The 23,809-nt window shown below is 40.4% G+C and overlaps 3 protein-coding genes and 1 long non-coding RNA gene across 15 annotated transcripts; 3 read left to right on the forward strand and 1 right to left on the reverse strand.

The window, feature by feature from the left end:
* Nucleotides 1–1,135: 1,135 nt before the first annotated feature.
* On the forward strand, nt 1,136–3,629 carry LOC122353817 (proline-rich transmembrane protein 3). Its single transcript, XM_043251684.1, has 3 exons — nt 1,136–1,361; nt 1,497–1,607; nt 1,683–3,629. The coding sequence occupies exons 1-3, from the start codon at nt 1,136–1,138 to the stop codon at nt 3,326–3,328; spliced, it is 1,983 nt and encodes a 660-aa protein (XP_043107619.1). The 3' UTR covers nt 3,329–3,629.
* On the reverse strand, nt 1,307–10,196 carry LOC122353822. 2 transcript variants are annotated; one of them, XR_006252060.1, is made up of 4 exons: nt 10,074–10,196; nt 9,279–9,498; nt 9,082–9,185; nt 1,307–1,433 (listed from the first exon to the last, which is right to left on the reverse strand). It is a non-coding gene; the product is annotated as an uncharacterized LOC122353822 (long non-coding RNA). The 2 variants fall into 2 exon arrangements; XR_006252059.1 differs by lacking the exon at nt 1,307–1,433 and adding an exon at nt 6,724–7,060.
* LOC122353821 lies at nt 3,819–5,454 on the forward strand. The gene is made up of 6 exons (XM_043251696.1): nt 3,819–4,109; nt 4,182–4,301; nt 4,364–4,482; nt 4,563–4,710; nt 4,781–4,899; nt 4,973–5,454. The coding sequence occupies exons 1-6, from the start codon at nt 3,893–3,895 to the stop codon at nt 5,363–5,365; spliced, it is 1,116 nt and encodes a 371-aa protein (XP_043107631.1). The 5' UTR covers nt 3,819–3,892; the 3' UTR covers nt 5,366–5,454.
* Nucleotides 9,094–23,624, forward strand: tmcc1b (transmembrane and coiled-coil domain family 1b). 11 transcript variants are annotated; one of them, XM_043251685.1, is made up of 8 exons: nt 9,094–9,231; nt 10,863–11,035; nt 13,892–13,935; nt 15,026–15,796; nt 18,919–19,350; nt 20,600–21,096; nt 21,283–21,418; nt 22,476–23,624. In XM_043251685.1, the coding sequence occupies exons 4-8, from the start codon at nt 15,200–15,202 to the stop codon at nt 22,788–22,790; spliced, it is 1,977 nt and encodes a 658-aa protein (XP_043107620.1). In that variant the 5' UTR covers nt 9,094–9,231; nt 10,863–11,035; nt 13,892–13,935; nt 15,026–15,199; the 3' UTR covers nt 22,791–23,624. The 11 variants fall into 11 exon arrangements, with proteins under 11 accessions (XP_043107620.1, XP_043107627.1, XP_043107623.1 ...); XM_043251692.1 differs by having other exon boundaries at nt 15,534–15,796; XM_043251688.1 differs by lacking the exon at nt 9,094–9,231 and adding an exon at nt 9,398–9,526.
* Nucleotides 23,625–23,809: the final 185 nt, after the last annotated feature.

Below are 23,809 nucleotides of genomic sequence, written 5' to 3' on the forward strand. Positions count from 1 at the left end.
CAATAAAATAAAATGAAACAATTCAAAACAATAGAAAAGTAAAAGAAGATGGTAATTTTTTATAATAAATAAAAACGGAAAAAAGCAGTTAGAATAGAAATAGAATTGAGAGTGTTAGAGTGTTAGAGGGTGCAAGTGTTGCTTTTTAATATATTCATATATATATATATATATATATATATATATATATATATATATATATATATATATATATATATATATATATATATATATAATTATTTAAATAAAAATGCACAATGCAATTATTTATATGCATCGACAACCAACACAATGTACGTAAAATGCAGAACAGAAGCTGTAAGAAGCACCTGGTGAAAATGCAACAAAAACGAAAAAAGTGCAGCTTTTACCATTTAATCTTTGCCATATTTATCCCTATTTGAATATTCTCTATAAATATTGCTGTACAGTTATCTAGGTTTGGATTTGGGAAATGTGATTTACTTTCACAAGTATAGCTATTAAAAATCGTCATAAACCATGTGTATTCTGTTTTGTCACCATTTAGCTCCTGGCACAGATTTACTCAACAGCCTTTGGAAATTAACAGGACAGAATGGTTTGGCTCCTCACTCTAATGTTAGGACTGCCTCTTCTCCAGCAACCTGTCACTTCCCTTGGCTCCAACTCAACACAACCCATAAGCCACAACAACCTGAGCATCCAGGCAACTGAGGAAAGACTTGACAACAGATTTACCAAAGACTTGCTTTTACCCCTTCTGCCTAACTTGAGCACAAATGAGGGATCTGGTGAAGGAAGCGGACTTCACCAGAGCCTTGAGGTTATGCTGCCCTCTACTGGTCTACTGGAGATGGACATGTTAATTCCAGACAGAGCAGAGAAACGAGATATTGGCATGCAAGAGTTAGGTGCCCATCCTGCCCCTCCAACTCCACTTAAACTAACTCAGAATATTGATGAAAATTATCAAGACATAATTTCAGAAAAAAATAACAGAGCCTCTGATCAAGCTACTTCCACAATGGCTGTTCAGTTGACTACACACACTCACGCCGACATAAATAACAATGAGAGATTGAACAAAGATCAACCTTTGTTGACAACCATCAAACCAATTACAGAGACAAACACAGGAAAGTCTCCAGTCAATATGTATTTAGTGACATTTAGTACAGATAAAGAGTTGGACAACAAAGAAGACATGGAGGCCTCTCAAGATACAGAGTACACTGCATCCAAACACAATTTAAACTCAACCACAAAGACTGAAATGCTGGGAAACAATGGCACCCTTGTGACCACGCTTGATCTCACAGTGGGAGAGGAACGTTATGGCACCAACCATCCGCCTGCAGCCACACCTCCATTACAGACTGGTAAGTATTTATCTGAGAGGTTTATTGTTAAACAGTGGTGATGTTTTTTGAATAACCACTGCAATGATAGTTCTGAAAAAGAAAAAAGGAAAAAAAAAAAGTGAGGAAATCATGCATTGTTCTTATGAATTTCAGGCAAGGAGAGACGTGAAGAGACTACATCTGATTTACCAGTGCAGTCATCATCCACAACTCCATCTGTTTTACAGGCAACAAACAGAGCCACAGATTACTCAAAAAACAAAGGTAATCATGAATTTTGAAAACAACTTTCAGTAGAGAGAAAACAACTAACAAAAATGTTCTCCATTTCCATTATAGATGACGAAAAGCCAAAATGGTTTGGAAGTTTATTGGGACTATTAACAGAGTACAACCCGTCTGATGTCATAGGTACATGCATACTGGGACCATGTGTGGTCTCCACTGGCGGCAATGTGACCCGGCTACAGTGGGAGGACTTAAAACGGACACTAACCTTTGCTTGGGAGCTTCATGTGTATGGTTCAGCTGTATTGTTTCTTTTGGTGGTTGTAGCTGCAACCTTCGGAGTGATCAGTGGGGCTAATATGCACTATCCGTTTTGCGAGGCCTTCACCCTTGCTAACATCTTACTTCTGCTAGCAGGTCTGCTTCGATCTGTACACCTCATAATTGACCCATATGGTTCCAGAAGCATTCTGCCTCGGCCCGCCCTCACAGCTTTGTATAACTTACCTGTTCCCTTATTGCTCTGGGCCCAAGCCACACTGGCACTTCTTGCTTTGAGAGAAGAAACATCACCACAGCGGCTTTCGGTGACTGGGGGGCTGGCAGCACTGCACTGTACCTCCCTCATGTTGGCTGACCTGCTATCCAAAACCTTATCACCAGCACTGCCATTAATGCTGCAGACACTTACTATTTGTTGGGGGTTACCACTTTGTTTAGGAATCTTTTTCCAGTCTCTAAGGCAACTCTACGTCTCCCATAGGACCCCACTACCAAGGTGGAGTGCCCCGAAGCGCTTAGAAAACAGTGTCAGGCGTGTGCTGTTGCTGTGTGCCCTACTCGGAGTGCTCTCTTGTGCATTGCAAATCTATAGTTTCCTTTGGCTGTATGGGTTACTTGGGGACTGGCGCAGATTTGGGTGGGGCTGGTGGCTTGGGCAGCTCTCTGCTCGACTTCTTGAGCTGGCCTGGAGTTTCTCTCTTTTACTATTGGGATCTCGGGTGTTCTGGAGACCACAAGGAAGTAAGCAGACAGCTGAGAGAGCAGGGAAGAAGAAACAGGTGTCACGCTGGAACAGGCTATTGGATAGGTTACCAATGGGGCCTTGGAGAAGACCGGACAGGAACTGGGCTGAACTGTTGCCGAATAACTGGAAAAATCACAAGCAGTCTCGTGCAAATGTCAGCCCTTCGGTCATCAGAAACCAAGCCACTCCAGCGACCTCAATAATGACTGTGCATGACAACACTGGAGGTCTTAGTGGAGGCGTCCTATACAGCAGCAGTTATGACCATCACGCCTCTCCTCTGTGGACTAGTGGTGTGGAATGGCAAGAACACGAGTGCTTTCTCTCACTTATTGAGTTTGACCTTCAGCCCCCTTCACCCATCAACCTCCATCATAGCATTGACAAGGCCCTCCATCATGCCCACATGCTCGGTGTTGGTACCCTTTTCACTCCTTCAGCACCTTCCTGGACCCAAAATGAAAGATCAAGTGGTCCGCTCTGTGATAATGCTGCGTCACCCTCCTCCCCAACTAACAAAGCCTATAGGTGGGCTTTAGATAATGGCTTGAGTCCTAAGCATCTTGGCACTGTGGTACAACAGACTCAAGTGTCTGTGATTGAGCCCCCAGCTTCCTTAACTCCAGAGACTGCCAGAAAAGTGTGGGAGAAAGATATGACCATCCCAAGAGTCACTGCAAATGATGACTGCACCAGCTTATCGAGTGAAGATGATGTCACTAATTTTTGAAATACTAAATTGTTTAGCACTTTGGCACTTTCCACTTGCAAAATTTAAGTGATTTAGATTTAAAAGTTTGTAAATAGATAATCTTACTATTCAAGTAATTTATTCAACATTTTTATTTACTGGAGTGTAATGCATACATTAAATGTGTAATTAGTCATTTTTAAAAGCTCTCTCTTCATCTATAAATCTATTTAATACATGTTCTATGAAATCTCTGAATACTGTTTTTACAAACTGCATAAAAATAAATAAATAAATATTGTAACCCACTGACTCATACTAATAAAGGCACTTAATTTTATGAATGTTTTGTATCTTGGCTGAATTTCTAAATAGCATACTGCTCTGCAGCTATATGCTAGTGTGCTGTTAAAAAATCCAGCCCCTGTCTCTCAGCATAATGACGAACAGGTGAAACAAGCTGATTAATGAACAGATCTGATTGGTCAACCAATATCACTAAGCAACTACAAATAGTAAGTTAAAGCTCAATTTACTTCTCAGTCTCTACAAAGTTTTTTCTGTGTATGTGAATTTTTTGGCACTCATTTGTGATAGTTCATCATGCCTTGGGCAAAATACCTCTTACTTTTCACAGTGTGTGTAATGATGCTGAGCTCTTCTATAAAGGCTGATTCTAAGGCCTTTTCTGAAACTGGTGCTTATGGAGCAGTCTCGGAAAACACAGTCTATTTTGGCAAACTTTTAATTGGTGGAGAAAGTACAGTATCTGATAGTGACACACGAACATCTGGATTGAGGTCACTGAAGTCAAATTATGGTAATTTGAGATGCCAAATTTAAAATGAGACCTATTTTCAAGTGGGGACTACAATTTGACTTTTTCTTTAAGGGAAGTCTCACCTTGTTAAAACAAAGCTGCAACATCGGAGTCCATCTGTGCAGTGTAGCAATGATTCAATGATCCTGCGCATTCCAGGATCAAGAACCCCAAACGTTTTGGTTGATCGAGGTAAGTTGCTTTGTGGCTTTTGTGTGAAATTTTTATAGACCTAACTTTTTTTGAAACCTCAGGAGAGGAGTCACCAGTGCCTTTGTTGGAGATGCCAGCCAGCTGTGGCTTCTCACTGAAGAGAGTACGTAGGGATCTCTCTTTTGTTGCTCCATACCGGGGCTGTAACGTCAGACGACAGGTTTGTAGTGATGGATGAAGTGCACAGTTTCTACCATGGTATCCCTTGTGTGAATGTTAAGTATCCATCTTCTGTAAAAGGGTGGAAATTTTGTTCTGCCACTCATTATAATGGGAACTCGAACGCAAATATCTTGTCCCGTGAGTGCTTGTCTCCCTGACGTGTCCTGCTCTTCCTCTGGCATGACTTTCTCACTTGGGGTCAGAGCTAATGATGTTAAAGTTAAAGGCAAGTTGGCTAATTCACCTTTTTAATAAGTTGAAAGGAGCACAAGCTTGACATTTTTCTCTGCTTTTAGTGGATGGATCATGGCAACCCCTGCTTATGACACTCTCTCAATGCTCATTCGAATTGGACACTACTGACGATTCGCTGGTTGTCACTGCACCGTTCACAGGAAGCTGTCTGGAAATGACGGTAAATGGTGCACTTGACAGAACTGTCATTCAAAGCATGACTAATTATACTATGCTTGCATATTCTTTCTCAGGACACTGAATGGCAACTCCCTTTGATGTACGGAGATCGAGAGGTGACCATTTCCTGCCGCCTGGCACAGCCAACGACCGCCCCAACCACGCCTCCTACCCGTGACCCACACATGCAAATGTTTGGACCTTTCCCTTTTAGACCTTCGTGGTATCCTCCATATCCTGGTGTACGTTCTACCCTGCCTCCCACTGTCCCACGTACAACAGCTACTCCACTCCAATATCCCATCTATCCCTGGCCATACTTTTTCTCTAAACGTGACCCCCCATACTGGCCACAGAAGCCGTATCCATTTCCAATGTACCCGCCATTCTATGGTCCTCTGTATCCGGATCCACTCGTCGTTCCCCGCAGCCCTAAATCAGTTTCCTGGTACAGGTCTCGTAAATGACAATTTTTGCAAAGTGTACTCGAGTGGCATTGCTGTTGACATGTGAACTGACAATGGTTCTTTAAGCCTAATAAAGCTGACTTTATGAATGTTGTGGAACTTCTTAAGGCTGCATTAATTTGTAGGAGTTATATTTAAATATTAGATCTGAATGTTGTTCTGAATGAAGGTGTGTTTTGTAGCAGTGTTATTCTGTATTTACCCCAATGGTGAGTGTAGTTTCCATTAATTTTTGTAAATGATGGTTTATTAAAAAAAGCTTTCTCCTTTTCTTACAGAATATAAACAGTGTAAAACACAGCAAACCTAGAGGCCACCTCAACCCATCTTATTTTTACGTTGTTTTTCTGAGCACAAACCCATACAAAATGAAGCTCATTTCTGTATGGAATGGAAGGATGCCAGATGGAAAGGTAGTTGGAGATGCCTGTAAACACCTCCACAGCTGTTAAATTTATTTGGTCATCTTTTTTGTAAATACAAAATTTATTACAAATACAAAAGCAGCAGTTCTTCTGTTTCCTGGATGTTAATATTCTTCAAATTATTGTGGCCACCACTTCATTTGTTTTTTTATTATTTTGTGAATTGTGTGTGTGTGTATATATATATATATATGTATATTTATGGAGCAAAACAATGGCCACTCTCCATCAGCATTACCAAGCTTGGCAGAGTCAGGAAAGTCAAAAGTCTCAAAGATCAAAGTCAACAACTGTGCAATAATTGTTTTTTTTTTGCTGAAATAGCATTATAAAAAGCTTATTTCTCAGGCAAGATCCGCCAGTCCGTATGCACAGTATTAGGCGCATGTCTCAGAATGCTGACTCTATAGCAACCGGAACTTCTAACAGCAGATTTGGTGATGTGCTGACTTCAGAGATCTGTGATTGGTGTTTTTATTTAGAAGGCAGGGCTTCTTGTAATTGATTGGGCATTTTAAGCATTGCATTTTTCCCCATTCAAAACTATATGAGTGAAACCTGAAACTTTTTTGGGGAAAAGTGAGGGACAGGCAGAGGGGAGAAGGGGTCATAAATGAGCAAGGGGGTGGTGTTATCTAAATGAAGGGCCAAGTGAAACACTCTTGTAGCACCCACCACCCCAACTAACAAAGTATACAGGTGGGCTTTAGATGATGGCTTGAGTCCTACATTTCCTCCACATTCCTTTGATAGCACTACAACAGAGTAGTGGATTCCTTAACTCCAGAAATCGTTAGAAAAATGTAGAGATATGGCCATCCTAAAAATCCTTAAAAACTTTCCACCTATAAAATAGCAATTTCAAATAGACAACTGACACAGTATTTATGTAAATTAATTATTTTCTTATTTACTGATATTTAGTGGATAAAATACATAAAGAATTGACTGAAATTCAAATAGCATACAAGCAAGTGTGCCATTTTAAATTCAGCCCCTGTCTTAACTAAAGAGGCACAGGTGAAAACAACAAACTGATTGATGAACAGATTTGATTGCACAGCGTGGTTGAGTAAGATTGTTGTGTTGTAATTTTATGATTTTTTATTTTAAAACAAAAACTGTGATTTTTCTTGGCGTTTGCTTGAAGTCATCATGCCATGGGCAAAAGGCATCTTACTTTTCATAATGGCTGTGATGTCACTGAGCTCTTCTTTTAGGGCTGCTCCCAATACATTTTCTGAAGCACATGCTGCTCATGGCGTGGTCTCTGAAAACACAGTCCAATTTGGCAAACTTTTAATTGGTGGTCAAAGCAAGGGATCAAATTATCTGAAAACATCTGCGTTGAGCTCAACCGCCCCAACCACGCCTGCTGCCCGTGACCCAAGCATGCAACAGATGTTTGGCCCTTTCCCTATTAGGCCTTGGTGGTATCCTCCGTATCCTGTTGTACGTGCTACTGTGCCACCTACAACGACTACAATTGCTCCCCTTCAATGTCCCGTCTATCCCAATCTAGTACTTGATCCATACTTTTTCTCTAAACGTAACCCAGCTGCTCCACAACCTCAGCTTCCTGGTACCTAAATTTTCCTCCCAAGTATGGGTTCCAAAACCCAGTTGATACGACCACAACTACACCTGCCCCATACTGGCCACAGAAGCCGTATCAACGTTTTCCAATGTACCCAGCATACTATGGTCTTCAACCCATGAAGTCTTCTGGGCCTCTGAGCATACTATGGTCTTCAACCCATGAAGTCTTCTGGGCCTCTGAGATAGTTCTGTAGCCTAAGGATCAAGCCATTTGGTCCTTGCAGCCCTAAATCTGTGTCTTATGCAGCATCACTCTAGTCTATGGCTCTCATAACTGCTTCAGCAGATTAGTGTACAACATGCCATTTCATGTTGGATTTTTAGGTGGCTTTGCTTCACTGTGATGCTGTTTTAATTTGTGACTTGCAAAATAAAGCCTTGACTTCATGTAACATTCCAGTTAAGTCATGTCAATACATTGAAACATAAAAAGTTGATTGTGTGAAAGCATGTTGCTGGCAACCGTGACTTAAGTTAATGGTGGTTGTGGTGAGACAAAGTCATATATCTTTGTCAGATGTGACTGACCGATATTGACTAACCTACAATTTGGATAAGACTACTAAAAGCTTCACACCTGCAGCACACATTACACTGATACACAAATGATATGTTATACATGTCCACAGTATAAAGCTTGGTTCACCCCAAAATAAATTCTGTCATTAATTACTCAACCTCATGTAGCTCCAAACCCATAAGACCTTTGTTCATCTTCGGAACACAAATTAAGATTTTTGAGAGCTATTGCTCCTGTGAAAGTCAGTAAGAAGACTGGCAGACAAAAAACACCTTGGAGAAAATTGCAGGCTGAGCCTGATTGAAAGAAGCTTCCAGGGAACTGCATGTTGCTGAAGGAGGATCTGATAAAAAAATTTACATTTACCCTGCAAGCTGATTAACAGAGCTTCAAAATAATAGTCACTATCAATTAAAATTACCAAGCTTGGAAGAGGCAGGATCATTTTTTTTGTGAACGTTGACTGTGTTTGCCTGAAAACAGAAAGTCATATACACCTAGAATGGCTTTGGGGTGAGTAAAATATGGGGTGATTTTCATTTTTGGGTGAAATTTTCCTTGTTTCTAACTTCAAGATTCATTCTGTCTCCCTAAAGTCCCAAATGAGTATAATTTCCTGCCCATTTACTATACCCCGCTCCTCTATAGACACTACCTCAAGTGAGATGAGTAAGTGTAGAGGTGCACAAAAAATGCATTGCTTTATTGACAACAGAATAGAATAGAATTAAATGGCTTAAGTGTTTCTTGTAAAGCAAATTTTAATCTTTGCATAGGACTTTCTTTTTATCCAAGACATAGTGGTGGACAAAATCGTGCAGTTATTACTGAGCAAATTAGAGCAGAGGCAAATCCTTTTAATAAGCTTTTGCGTCAACAAAATAGCTCATAAACTCTTACATGTTAATGTGAAACTCGGAGTATTTTTAAATAGACACAGTGATGTGTTTTGAATAAATCGACGAAGTCGTGTACTATGAAGTGAATCAAATATATGCAGCCTATGCCTAAAATGAAGTATTTAAATTCAGTGTTGCTAAAACTGGTTATTAATATACCTAAACCATTTTCACTCAATAGAAAATTCACCCTGGGTTTATATATGTGTGTGTGTGTGTGTGTGTGTGTGTGTGTGTGTGTGTGAACTATTGCGAAAGCGTGAGTGAACTGACCGAGTCCTGCTTCTCAGCTTCTGATGTGGTCACTCCGTCATATCGTGCCACGCTCCCTCACGCGTTGTGTGCGCGCCGCTGACGTCATCGTGGGAGTGTCCCATCTGGAGAAATTAACGGACATCAGCACAATTCTATCTCAGCGTCCACGTAAGTTGCAACCGCAAAACGCGCACGCTTCTGCTTTCTATACGTACGCGGCATGAACTCGAAGTCGTCGCCGACGGGTTGTGGCTCGGATTGCGGGGCTGGGCACAGTCGGTTAATTTGTTGGCTGAGCTGTTAGCCGGCTAGTCGGTTTTAGCCTGTGTTGCTGATGACGTTAGCAGCCTAGCGGCGCTGCTCGCCGAGAGCACACGCCGCGAGATCAGGTGCAGCGGGTCAGACATCGCCAAAACATCTCGGTGCTAACCGCTCCTAATCGTACAGAAGTAACATGCTTAATGTACGTATGGATACGATACAAAATACTGTACCTGGTACAGAATGTTATACTGTAGCATACATTCATATATATAAAAAACAACAACAACAACGGTGTGATTGTGAATTTGTATATTCACTGCTGCGGTGCCTTGAAAACATTTTTTCATTGAAAAACCTAGAATTTAAATGAAAGACCCTTATCGTGATGAAAATATCTTTCGGGTGCACAACTTTACCAAATAGAACTGCAATCAAAGGAGTTGTAGATGATCAAGTTGTAAATCTGAAAGGAATCAACCAGGCAATCGTCCACTTAATATTAACGCATACCTCTGTTAAACCAATGTCAAAATAGGTTTACCAGTTGTCACATTCAAGGGAACTATTCAATTGTGACTTATTGTGGAAATAGTTCATCTTCCATGTAAAGTGGGGGTTGTACATTTCAAAAAGCAACATAAATATATTGTATGTATGCCGTCGCGTGGTGCCACCCAAACAAGCTCATTGGCGTGATCAGATGCTGATGCTGTCTGTTTGTATGACTTTGACAGGCGTTTACATACAGCCTAAGATGTAACCAGAAGCCGGTTTTTAAGGATTGGTCGTCCTTCCTTCCGTTCGTGCGGTTTGAGCGCAGCGTTTCCGATGTTTTTTGTTTTGTTGTCTCTTTTATCAGTCTCTGGCGATCGTGTGCATCGACGCGTTATATCGACCATATTAGCCTGGGTTGGGCGTAAACTGCCCATTTACCAGCTAACGTTAGCCGGGCAGCTAACCGAGCTAGCGAACGAATCAACGGGCAGTCCGGGAAAATGATCGGATTAATTCAGCCTTCAGCCACATTCGCTGGTCTCGTCAAGTGAAATGGGTTTGTACGCCTGTTTTAGCCCCTCAGTGAGCCATGCCATCCTGAAATCCTACAGTGATAGCTCGAGTTCTTGATGACACGACGAAAGAGTTAGCTTCATACACGTAGCCAGTCTTGTGTTTCAGTTGCAGTTTTTGACATGTCGTTTTAATCACTCTTGTTTGTGGTTTACGAGCGTGTTTACCGTCAGATGGACGTACCCCGTGCAGCCTATCCAACCCATCCAGCTGGTTGTAAATAAGTAGTTAACAGTCTTCTTTAATGTTTTGACAGTCGTGTTCAATATGTAGACATGCATTTGTGTGTTTTCTTTATGTTGTCTCCGTGAAAGTCTCATTAATTCCATACAATTCCTTTTTAACAGACTAGGATTGATATTCGTGATGTTAATGCGCTGTCACTGGACAAGCATTTCACATTTGTTTGGAGTAAAGGTATACATATTTACTTTACTGAGTTATATGCTTTTTTTTACTCTTTTCAGCATGTGATAATCTTACATGTACGAGGAGCAAGTTGACTGAAGCGTCAAGAGGACAGCATACCCAGCACTGAGGGTCGTTGTCTATCTGCAGTTTTGGATTTCCTCTTAGATTTATCCACAGTATCATATTTCTGTGTTGAGAAGAAGACTGAGCAGGATGACTGGAACTGAAGGTATGGGGTGCTGTTTATGTCATTCGTCGCATACGTTTTTATTCGGGAAGGATGTCGCAACATATATTTTGCAAGTTAAGTTGTCTTGAACATACTGGCAGAAAGATGCATGAGGAATTATAATGCCACTGTTGTTGGATGTGCTGAGTGTCCTGAATGTCTTGACTGTAGTGGACTGTGTTATTGCTCAAAGGCGCACACACACAGACAGTGATGTGACCTTGGGACTGAGAATGGGACTGGGGGGAGAGAGTGATGGAGAGAATAAGCTGACCTATTTCAGTCACAGAAAATACAGTGCTTTCGAAGGTGTAGGGGTGTAATGATTCATTTGTTTTCAAGACAGACTGGTTACAAATTCTGCAGATGCGCTTCATCCATCTTGAAATATGACTTTTAAATAATTAAGCATCGATGATCTGTTCAAATGCTACAGTGTGTTGTATTTTTTAAATTATTTTGATAAATTGTTTCAGGGTGAAAAAATAAGGATGTTCATCCAGCATGGCCTCAGGTTTTGACTTTCAGCGGCCCTGTGACTTGCTGTGTTATAGCTAATTCACATTGTCAGAAATGTTTTCAAAGTGAGTCTACACAATATTACACAAATATTCCGCTGAATATCTGTCTAATAGGCAGAAGGCTGCAGTCTAAATTCTTCATATATTAGGCCTAGTTCACGAGTCAACTAGTTTTCCAACAAGACAAGTAGTACTTCATAAAGGGATAGTTAACCTAAAAAAGAACGTTTGAAAATATGTCTTGAAATGTATCCTCTGTTTCTATAGCCATACACATCTTTGGTCATCGTGTAGCATCTCACTCTTTTTCTTGAGCAGCCTGCTGTGATTGGTGTGTTACGGTGTTATTAAGATGATGTGTCATATTAAAAATAGTCAATTTACCAAATCCAGGTGCTTGTGCGATCAAACTGAATTTACAAAATTAGCTTGTGAATCAAATGCAATGAATCGCGAATCAAACTGAGCTCATGTAGCTCAGCTGCCTGGTAGAGCATGGCACTAGCAACAGCAAGGTCATGGATTGGAATTCAGGGAAACATTAAAGGTATACCATGAAAGTAGCTTTGAATAATGTGTTAAATGAATGCATGCAAAAATATTTTTCTGTCAACACAAAAAAAACAGCCAGCTTTGGTAAGTCCAAAAAGCACTTTTTCACAATGTAATTTGAACACATGGACATGACACATATGCCACTATTGGCTTTTTGTAATTTTGAGATGAGGAAAAGTTAAATATCAACACTAAACTACTAGAGCAGACTGGTGACAAGAATGTTGCTCACACAGGTCTCTGAAGGTACTGTCATTACATTCATTTTTTGGGCTGATAGAACTGGTGTGACAGCACCCCAGGGTGTTCTTGGGTGTGTGCAGGGTCTGTTAAACTGCTGTTGTGTTGAATATGATTGTGTTATAGAATAGCTGTGCCAGGCATGTGCGTCACTCTGTCACTCGTTCGTTTAATTATGCATGTAGGACACAGACACATCAACACTCTTCTCGGGGTAAAGCTTCACAGACACAAATGTTCATTCACTGCATGTGTCACCTTGCTATCGTGCCACTCCCACATCTGGAGGATACTGTGTTTCTAAACTAATTAAGGTCAGGGTTTGTTTACTGCTAAACTAGGTGTGGGTTTGTTTCCTGCTTAACTATGTGTAGGACTTTATTTAAGTCTGGATTGATGACATGTCTCTCATTTTCTGTTTGACCATGGATGGTTGATCTTGGTGTGGTTGGGATTTAAGTTCGCAAGATGATTTTGGCGGTACTGTTTGCAAAGGGTAAGAAGAATCATTTGAATATTTCCCAGAATACTCAAGATGAGGAGCTTGACATTCATGAAGTACTGTAAACCACTGGTGCAATGTGCTACAGTGGAATTTAGCTATGAAATTCAATTGATTTTCAGTTTTTAATGCATGTAATTTAATTTTGAAGTCAATTCATAGTTTAGGATTCTTTATAGAGTGCAACTCTCAGGTTCCAGAAGTAAAAATGCCATTCGTTTTCTCCATAGGGGAATTGTTGTTGAACAGTAACTTATAAACCTTGAAAGACAGCTCTGCTTTGAGGTGAGCTACAAGGTTGTTTGTTGATGTTTTGTAACTTTTGTTAAACTTGAAATACTTTTTTTGCAATTTACTTTGTAGCTGGACAGCTCGGTTCATGATTCATATTGCTTTAACATAGACCTTTAACTTTTTGCTTATTGGAAAAATACATCCGGAACCAAGGATAAGGAAAGAGCAGCTGGATACATTTCCAGACTATTGACAAAATTATTGGAATCCAAATGGGAAATGAAACAAAAGCTGATCTGGGCAGTAGCTGTTGAACTTGGGGCACTTGTGGTAGTAAGAAGGTTCATGTGTGTTAAAGTAAGCTGAATAAAGAGGATTACAGTTGGCTGTTATTCTCTCCATCGAGGCCCGTCTTAAGCCTGAGTTTCACCATCAAACTCAACACATCTTGATTCAACACACCTGAAGATTGGATTTTTGGAAAAAAAAAAAAAAGTTTATTTTAATGTTTTTGTTTTTAGTTTGTCCAAGGAAGTTTGTGGAAATTTGTGCTGCAAATTTGATCAAGAAAATAAAAAGATTATTTATGCTGTGATGCACTGTCATCTAATGATGTAATCAATGTAATGTAAATGTTCCCGGAAATGACTCGACTACAGCTGCCAAAATCATGCATCATAATCCAAATATGAACACACCCTGTTGTCACTGTGTGAATCTGTACCATTGAAGTAAATGACTATCATCTATCATTTGTGTGTCATAATAAGTTGAGTCTCATCTGACAACCATTTTTCTCCACAGTCAACCCTGAACTGTGAGCCAGTGGAAGCCAGGCTGGACTAATGGTAGGAGATGTGATTTACTTTGTCATTATGTTACTTTATATCATATTTGTCTTTTGAGATCTGATGTGATATTGTTCTGTATACAGTTTTATATCAGTCTAAACTAATTTGAGCGTGTCCAAAACAAACAAGCCGAACATTTAGAAGGGTTGTGCTTGATGGACAAACGATTTGTTGCTATGCCACCTGGGGTTGTAGAATCGCCTCGGCTCCACTGAGGTTTTGTCACCAGTTCACTTTTGTGTTAAACAATGCTAAACCCATAACTTATCACCTCTACTCACCCAAGCTGTATGTAAGGGCTGCACAATTAAATTAAATAATATTCTTACGGCTTAGTGTGATAAATATTAGTAGTGTAATTTTGTAGCTGTAGGTGTAGTGTAGGTTTTTTTTTTTCATTTTACAGTGAATTATTTAAATAATAATAGCCCATTACGTATTTTGTTTTTATTCATCATGTGTGATACTAATAATAACACCAATAATTATTTTATAGCCATATTTATTAATTAATTCCCCTTAAATTGTGCAGCCCTACTGGCATTCATGCTTCTGACCTTGTCCTCAAGGGATTTTGATAATGATTCAATAAATTTCTGCAATGGTTTCCATTAAAGGGTCTAAAATTGTGTAAAATACTACGTGTTGCTGTAGAAGTGTTCTAATATTATTTGACCCCAAGACCCTTTGAGCATTTCAGAAATTAGGATCCTCATGTTTTCTTTGTAGTTCTGTCACACCTCATTCGCTTCGCAACACCCATGGCTGTAGACTGCTAGTAGTTTGTCAATAGTGATATTGCTAATGTAGTTTTAGTTGGTTGGCTCAGAACTCTCAAGGCGTGGTTTATTTAATCCATGACCTCTGCCATCACTCTCGTTAATAGATTGACAAGACATGATTGGGAATGAATACGCAATTCATCTGCAAGAGGCTAAAGCTGGGAAAAAAATGTCAGCTGCAACTTTTTGTCTCTAAGCCAACCAATGCAATGCTGCTGTTGTGATTTGAGCTTATGTAGTTGTTGCTTGTGTTCCATCGCTCACAGCTGCATGACATAATCCATTTTATTTTCCTTCTGTGGTAGACGAGCATGACTTTGCGCCAAACCACAGATGCATGTACGCTCTCAGAGTCCACCTGACTGCTGCCACGCTCTGCTTCCTGGCTTTTGAAACTGCCTATCAGAGGGCTGGTGGAGGCGGGGCTTAGCTAGACCCCACCCCTTTGCTGACCCTCTGAGTGAGACTGGCGCCTCCTGATGGACCAGGGTGGTACCGAGCAGCCTGGGGCGGAGGAGCCAGACTCTGGGGGTCGAGCAGAGCGGGAGGTGAGCAGAAGGGCATCCGAGCCTGATCATGGCCTGTCCAAAATTACCCACAATGCCTTGGAGAACATGGGCGCGCTGGGCCATGGCCTGAAGCACTTCTTCCAACCCCAGCGCAGACGCTCGTCCGTCTCGCCACACGACTACGCCTCTTCCTCCACAGGCCCCATCCCTGAGCCCCCAGAAGCAGGGCCAGAGTTGGGGGAAGCGCCTGTCGTGGCGGTCGCCGCCCCTAACTCTGACCTCCACGCTTCGGCCCCCCCTGCAGCTCTGAGCCGTGTGCTGCAGCAGATTCGAGGCCCCCCCATGATGAAGAGAGGGACCAGTCTGCAGAGCCGCCGCAGCAAGGCAGGGGGGGGAGGGGAGCCCCCCCAGAAAGGCAGCCCCCAGATCCACAGGCGCAGTACCCAGGAGACCTTGCTGCAGGCGGGACGGCCACGCTCCTCCTCCACCACCGATACACCCAGCAGCCCAGCTTTGGCAGACATGTTGCTGACCTCGGGGTACCACTCAACCGAGGAGGCTGATCGGGTAAGTGCCACATGGACGGCACAGGTTTGTCAAGATGATTTCTTTCATGACTGCACTGTGATGGTCATTGTTGGTGCCAAGCTGCAATTTCCCAAAGTTTCATGGACAGGAAATTGATGTTGGACAATAAAAAAAAATCTTGTCAGTTAGGTAAAATGACCTTACTGGGTAACACTGATTTAAAATTGCAAACCAATCTGTACAGTTTTTGCTATGAATGTCTTCGGCTGCGTCAAAAAGCTTTCATTTGCTTCCTTTGGAGGCAGCATTCCAATGCAGCAAGGCATCGAGGCATGTCTGAATACAAATTCTGCTTCACTTCCTGTCTCCGGAGGTTCCTTCTTCTGATCAAATTATGAAGGCAAGCAAGTCAGCTGCCAAGGCTTTCGGACAAAGCCTTTGTTTTCCATTAAAGTATTTCTTTAAAATTCCTGTATAATGATACCTGAATTTAAATAACCTTCTTGAGCATATATTAAATTTAAAATCTTCTTAAACTTCTTAAAAATAATTTAATAAAAGTATTCAACATAAAATATAACTTGAATTCTATTAATCTGTTAGAAAATATTTTAAGTAAATATGAAATACTGTAAAAGTCATACATTTTTAAATGAGGAGTTTAAAATTTTTAAATGGTAATAAAAAAGTAATAGTTTAAAATGTCTCTACAGTCTGTTTAGGCTTTGGTGGAAAATGCGGCCCTGAACTTCTGGCTGACCAAGCATACAGAAAATAAGTTATTGAAGTTGAGTTTTACAAAGTATTCCAGCATGCCTTGCATGTAGTAGATCATTTTGCAAAGGAAAACTTGATCAGTTTTCCATAGGCAGTGATAGTACATTGTTTGAAAGTAATGGGAAGTTAGATTTGAATTTAACAGCAATCCGGGCAGATGGCAATCTGTTGCCTGCTGTGTGTGTCTGAAAGAAGCCTCCAGGATGGATGGATGAGTTGACAGCATTCACAGGTCAGGAAGCTTGTGTGGCAGGTCACTATGTTCTTAAGCCCTACTATATTTAGCCAGGTCTTTGGATGCACTTCAGTTCAGAGCACTTCTGTAGGCAGCATTGAGCATAATGTCAAAATGATAGCCTTTGTGCTTTTTTCCCCAACCAGGATGTGGGATCAGGGTAACTGTTTGCTTTCCTGTGTCCTCAAGGATACAGTCAAGGTTAAGTTTGCTCTTGCATGACAGGTGTAGCAACTTTATTTAGAACCGCAGTTCGGAGAGTTGCAAAACCAGTTACTCGTCTGCTTGGCCTTTCCCCATTACTAGATGCTTTTTCCTGCTGCTCACTCAAAATAGCATTCAGAATTTATTTACCTGGAGAAATGTTGTCCAAGACTACTCTATTAAGTCTCTCGGGGGTAATTATGCTCACATAGTACTATGCTTTTAAGCATGCCTGTTTCACCAGCTAAGCATTTCTACCAGATAGACTAAAGGGTCTGGGTGACTGCCAAAGTGATTTGACTCACCTGTTGCTAGAGAACTTAGCAGCACCATCCAGAACATTCCCCTTTCAGGGGAGTGTCCAAGCATAAGCCTTCTAGTTTATTTCAGACCACCGTTTCAGCCTGGCTAGCTTCGTAAATGGAGTTTACGATGGTTTTAGCTGAGTATGGTATGCTGTTTATTTATTTTTTGTTTCTAAGTTGAAAAATGCTCCATCGGCTTTGTCCATCGGCTAGTTCCTGTCTGTGATTACAGTTTTGTATTTAAAGCTTAGTTTTGTTGTCAGTTAAACTTGAGGTCAACGTATTTTGTCACAGAGTTAGCTCAGCTCTGTAAGAGGCTTTAACACCTTTGTTAATCAAACAGAACTGTGCTTCTCAGATAAACGGGGAGAAAATCCTTTGATGGTTAGTTAGGTGTGAAAAAAGCACCAAAAGTCAGTTGTAATGCCTTTACAGATTGTCCGGGTCAAATGGGCTGTTAGCCACATGATCAGTTCACCTAGTTTTCCACTGCATGTGTGTCCACATCTACCCATGTGTCTGCAATAGGGAAACTTGATATTTGCCGTAAACACCTCAACGTATTGGCAATAATAATTTCTTTATTCATGGTCGAACAATGCTGGTGGGACTTTTATCCAGTTTATAATGACTGTCATGGATGCTTAGATCATCCATAGCTCTTTATCTATAATCAGTGAAGGCCATATCACTGATAATCTGGTTTCGACTCGTCTGTCAATGGTTGGAGGGACAGAGTTCATTGAATTTGCAAGGTTGTGCTAAGAATTTAACAAGACCAAATCTTACTTTAAACAGTGTATTATTCATACAGAAAAAAGCAACAAGAATTTAACAAATGTTACATTCTTTCTTTAATGTTGGTTCCATTGCCGCCATCTTCAGTTGATGAAGTGGTGCAGTGTGCCATTTTTTTTATCAGTGAATGGTGTGCATTATCTCAGAATTTGAGGGCTATGTCATAGTACAGAGGTCCAAACTGTCAACGTCACTGGAGACCGGTATAGTCACTCACATAGTTCAGATGTGAAAATTTTTCAAGATGGACTGCAATGAAAGTGAACCGTCATTATTGGTAATTTATTTCTATTTATCCTGTTGTTGTAGGAAAATAGTATAAAATTAAAATAATAGTTTTTTTTTATTTTATTGCTAAGTTAATAATTTATTTGTCATTAACCTTTTTTAAGGCTGAGTCACAGTCATGGCTGAATCCATTGCAGGAAGTAACAATAACATCATTGAATTGAATGAAACTTTGTGGCACTTCTGTCCATTACAAGAACTGTGCATATTTTGATAACCTTCTTTATTTGGTAAACTGTAAAAAATTGCTAAAATTATGACCTATAATTATTTTTGTGCTTCTATAAGTTTAGTGGGTTGATATTAAAATTTTCTTTTGTTTATATTAAAAAGATAACGCTAAAATTCATTTAAATGCTACTAGTCAAATTAGACAATAAACCATTATAATGTAATGTTATATTTAATAGAATTCAGTTTACATTAATTTGTCATTGTCCTTTTTTCTGAATCAGAGGTTAGGATGGACATCTCTAATATAAATTATCAATGCAGTGACATGAACTATATGATTTTTATCTGCACAGCACTAAATCTTATTCTTCTCTTTATAGCAAGACCGTTTGGAGGTGTCAGGTCCTGCCGTGTCTCCCAATGCTCTGTCAACCAGCTCAGACGGCGGTCAGTACGGTGTGGATTCGGTGGATGGAACTCCAGACCCTCAGCGCACCAAGCAGGCCATCGCTCAGCTACAGCAGAAGATCCTCAAACTCACAGAGCAGATCAAAATCGAACAAACGGCAAGAGACGACAATGTAGCTGAATACCTGAAGCTGGCCAACAATGCAGACAAACAGCAGAGCGCTCGCATCAAGCAAGTGTTCGAGAAGAAGAACCAGAAGTCTGCGCAGACCATCCAGCAGCTGCAGAGGAAGCTAGAGCATTACCACCGCAAGCTCAGAGAGGTGGAACACAATGGAATACCACGGCAGCCCAAAGATGTCCTGCGAGACATGCACCAGGGTTTAAAGGATGTTGGTGCCAAGGTAAAGACTGTCTACTCTCTTTACATTTTTGTACATTGGAGGTTGTGTGTGGTTTAAGTAGATGTTTGCTAAAATATTTTAATTCAAACTGGACTTTAATTTAAACCAATCATGCACTTTTTCAATGAGCCACATTTGGATCTTCAAGTAATAGTTTTTCTTAAGTAATGGAACCACAAGGATCACAATGTCACCACCTCTTTCTGCCTGCTGAAGGTTGGAATACACTACATGACTTTTGCCCAAATTCCAGCTCTTTTTTTTTGTATTCAGATTTTGGACAGTCAGATTTGGCAGATTTCCACAAACAAATTGGGTAGTGTATGATGGAACCAGACTCCCAGTTTGTTTAGTTTAGATTCCTGAGGAAGTCATACATGTTTGATATTTTGAACTGATTTTAGAATACATTCTGTTTTTATTTCTCATGCGTATCCTAGCAACAAGGCACATTTGCTTTGAGAGTTTGTAGTGTTAGGAACAATTTCAAAGTCTGGTAGTTTATGTGATACTCAGTGGTTTAGTGTATCATGCCCAATGTCAGCAAGTGTATGGTGCCTATTGTTTTAAAAATTTGTTCTTACTGGTTATAAAGTGTTTTTCAGCCTTAAGGCAGTATCCTAATGTAAATAGAATATCATTAGATACAACAAATGTATATGCATATTGAATAAACAAAATGTCATTGCAGATAGTAGAGATTGGGCATGCTATTTTAGGAAGGTGTGTGTGCACATGTGACTCATGCAAGGTAATCAACAAGTTTTCTTTTTTTCAAAAAAGTATGTGAAACATTTTAAGTTACATTTTTTTTTTATGTGATCATCTTCTTCTTCTTCTTCTTCTTGTTATTGTATTGGGCAAAATCAACCTGTCTGTGGTCTGAGATGCTGAATGGATTTTGTCCTCTGAGCTTTCCCTTTCACATTACATTCTGTTACTGCCTTCTATGAGAAGAATTCAGTGTAGCCTTTTGTAATGTTGCTACCTACCTTTTAGAACAGCCTGCGTTTTGGAAGCGTGCCTATGGTGCCTTAAAATGCTGTCTGGGTAGGCGGCTTACTAGCTTTTGGAACAGAGCTTTAGTATCACTCTTACCCTGATAGTGATTTTTTTTTTACAGGCACGTTTGACCAGATTTTAGCCCTAAAATAAAAGCATCAGTCACCCACAGAGCCCATGCAGATCAGAGGCTCATAACTTGGTGTCACTGTCAAATGTATTTGACTGCATAATTTGTCTGTCTCAGGTAACCGGTGGCCTCTCTAGTATCTCTCAGGCAACGCACTCTGCTGCGGGAGCAGTCGTGTCTAAACCTCGTGAGTTTGCCTCTCTCATCCGCAACAAGTTTGGAAGTGCAGACAACATCTCTGCTCTAAAAGACTCTCTGGATGAACAACAAGGGCCTGATGAGCCTGTAACAAGTACACGGACAGCAGGCACAAGGACTCCAGGACCTGGGCAGCTGCAATCCAGCCCAAAATACGGCAGTGAGGATGATTGCTCCAGTGCTACGTCAGGGTCGGCAGGAGCAAATAGCACCACGGGGGCACCTGGGGGCCCTCCGAGCTCAAAGGGTAATACATTGGAGCATGGCCAGAGTTCAGGCTTTGATGCACTGCTGCATGAGATTCAGGAACTGAAGGACAACCAGAATCGACTAGAAGAATCCTTTGAAAACCTGAAGAGTCACTATCAGAGAGACTACACAGAAATCATGCAGGCCCTGCAAGAAGAGAGATACAGGTACATGTTACTATAGAAACTGATTCTTCTGGCACTGCTGTGTGTTCTGTGTAGGTTTGTATAGATATCGAAGGTTCACAGTCAAACAGCATGCTAGTTGAGAAGGCTCTGGAGAGGACGATAATGTTCTAGTTGTCTGGCATTTTATTTTGCTGCTTTATCTCATTTTCTATGTTCTTGTGTTAGGTGTGAACGCCTAGAGGAGCAGTTGAATGATTTAACAGAACTGCATCAAAATGAGATTCACAACTTGAAGCAGGAGCTAGCCAGCATGGAGGAGAAAATTGCATACCAGTCTAATGAACGAGCCAGAGACATACAGGTGCTCACGTCCAACAATACTGTTATTTTGTTCTCTTTTAGATACTATAATACACTGTTAAAATCAAGTTTAAATTTGTTTTTATTTTTTAATTCTCAGTTTTCATTTCAGTTCGATCATTTCTAAACAAGGACACGATTTATTTTTAGTGAGAGGGGTCAAAGAATTTAAAACGCAAACCTGATAAGGGCCAAAATAAAAAATATTTGTAATTTTATAAAAAAAAAACAACTCAAGTTTTTTTTGATATTTAGGTTTTTTTGTATTTGCATCAAATTAGGGTTTTTCTAAAACAGTGTCTATGAGAGGGATGGTAAATTTAGCATTGCTCTCTCTTTATTTTTCATTTTTAAACACACTATGGTGTTTTTCTTTAGCTGTTTGAGCAAATAATATATTTGTGGTACTCTTCCAATCACTGCTCTTGCAGTTAACCCATCTATGACAAATATCCCAAAAAAAAATAAAAATTGGGTATATGAACCTTTAAGCGAAACAAGAGGATGTTAATGCTGAGTTTTCTGATGGGAAAGAACATTAGCTGTTATAAAGCTATTTTGTATCGATCTGATGGAAAACATTTAGTCTTCTAATTCAGTTTTCATAATGAAATCCATGTGCCTCACTCAGAGTCCTCTTTGAGGGCTTATTCTTAATGATATGATAAAGCACAAATGTTAATGTTGTACTCGTATTATCTGAAATAGAAGTTGTGGATCAGCTGCATGTCACTTCATGTCTCAGAAGGATTGCTTAGCTGTCAGTAGCAGCTGTTACCCTTTTTCTATGTTGATAATGAATAAATATAACGAATGTGTTAAAATATCCACACAAAACAAAACCACCACCAATGCATCTGAAAGGAAGACATTCCGGGGCATAAATAAATATTTAAGAATTACAACATATGTAAGTTTAATGATTTTTAACCACAGATTTTACAATAATAAAATAAAATTGAATCTCCAATTGAAATCGGAGATGTCAGGTGTGTTGTTTTGTAAGATTGAGACAAGGCGACTTTACTCGTAACACCATTTTCTCTCCCTTCCTGTAGGAGGCGCTAGAGGCCTGTCAGACGCGCATCTCTAAGATGGAGCTTCAACAGCAGCAACAGCAAGTGGTTCAGTTGGAAGGTTTGGAAAATGCCACAGCACGCACTTTACTTGGCAAACTCATCAACGTGCTGCTGGCCGTCATGGCGGTGCTCCTAGTATTCGTCTCGACGGTCGCAAACTGTGTAGTTCCGCTGATGAAAACACGTAGCCGTACACTTTCCACATTGCTCCTTGTGGTAATCTTGGCTTTTCTGTGGCGGAATTGGGAAGCCATGTCGCAGTACCTGGACCGGTTTCTGCTGCACCCCAGATGACCTGCAGGGGCGCTGTGGTTGTCGTTTCATGAAGGGACTGGAGGGCGGGAATTTTTGATTCAAAGATAGAGACTAACACTGCCTCAGTTGCACTTAGTATGAAGGGACACGGCACAAGAGTGGAGGACACAGACAAATCCTACAACCACTTTTTCTCTTTGTTTCACCGAAGGAGTGAATTTGTTTACATTTTGATCTTTTTCCGTCAACATATTGTATTGCTGAGTTTCCTTTTATTTGTTGTTGGAAATGATGCAAGCTGTGTTGTTCATTGTTCTCGTAATTATCTTTAGGATGTACATTTATGCAATTTCCTGAGTGTTGCATTGCATTGAATTGACTGGAGTGGTTTTAACATGCACTGGATGTAGATCTTTCTCCTCGTTTTTAATACCATAGCAACTGCTCTTTTCCCTCCTAACTTTCTTTTATTTCTTTGAGTCTCTTCTACTGTCGTCTTGCTCTTCCTCTTACGTGCATCTCTAACTCGATTCATTTCTTGTGCTCATCGCTTCACTTTTCCCCACTCGAAACCGTTTGCTGCTGTTTGGACTTCACTGCAGTTGTTGCTGAATGAAGGAAAAGATGGATTCGTTGGAGAGGATCTGGAGTTTGATCGTATGGGCCGAGGAACCGAGTCGGCCCCTATGCCCTCAAAGAGGCACAGTCCCCTGGTGTATGAACAGAACGAACATACTTGAAGAGCTAGAAATGCTCAAAGACTCTCAGTGCTTCCGTACTGTTTCTTATAGCGACAATGAAATAGTCCTTTTTAGTTTTATTTTTAATTTTTTAAAATGAAATGAATAAACACGCTGTTTTAAAAATGCAAAACCGTGTCATTGAATGTTTGTGCTTCAAAACCGTTATAAAGCACCCAGGATGCATCTGTTGAAAAGGATGTACCGTAATTGTACAGTATGCTTTGTTTTTCGTAAAAGCAATATAATTTAGGTAATTTATTGGTTTAAAATGAGAAAACCTTAGATTTTTAGTTGTGTAGCATTCAGTGAATGTGA

Source organism: Puntigrus tetrazona, chromosome 11 (genome assembly GCF_018831695.1).
Source record: "Puntigrus tetrazona isolate hp1 chromosome 11, ASM1883169v1, whole genome shotgun sequence".
Taxonomy (NCBI): domain Eukaryota; kingdom Metazoa; phylum Chordata; class Actinopteri; order Cypriniformes; family Cyprinidae; genus Puntigrus; species Puntigrus tetrazona.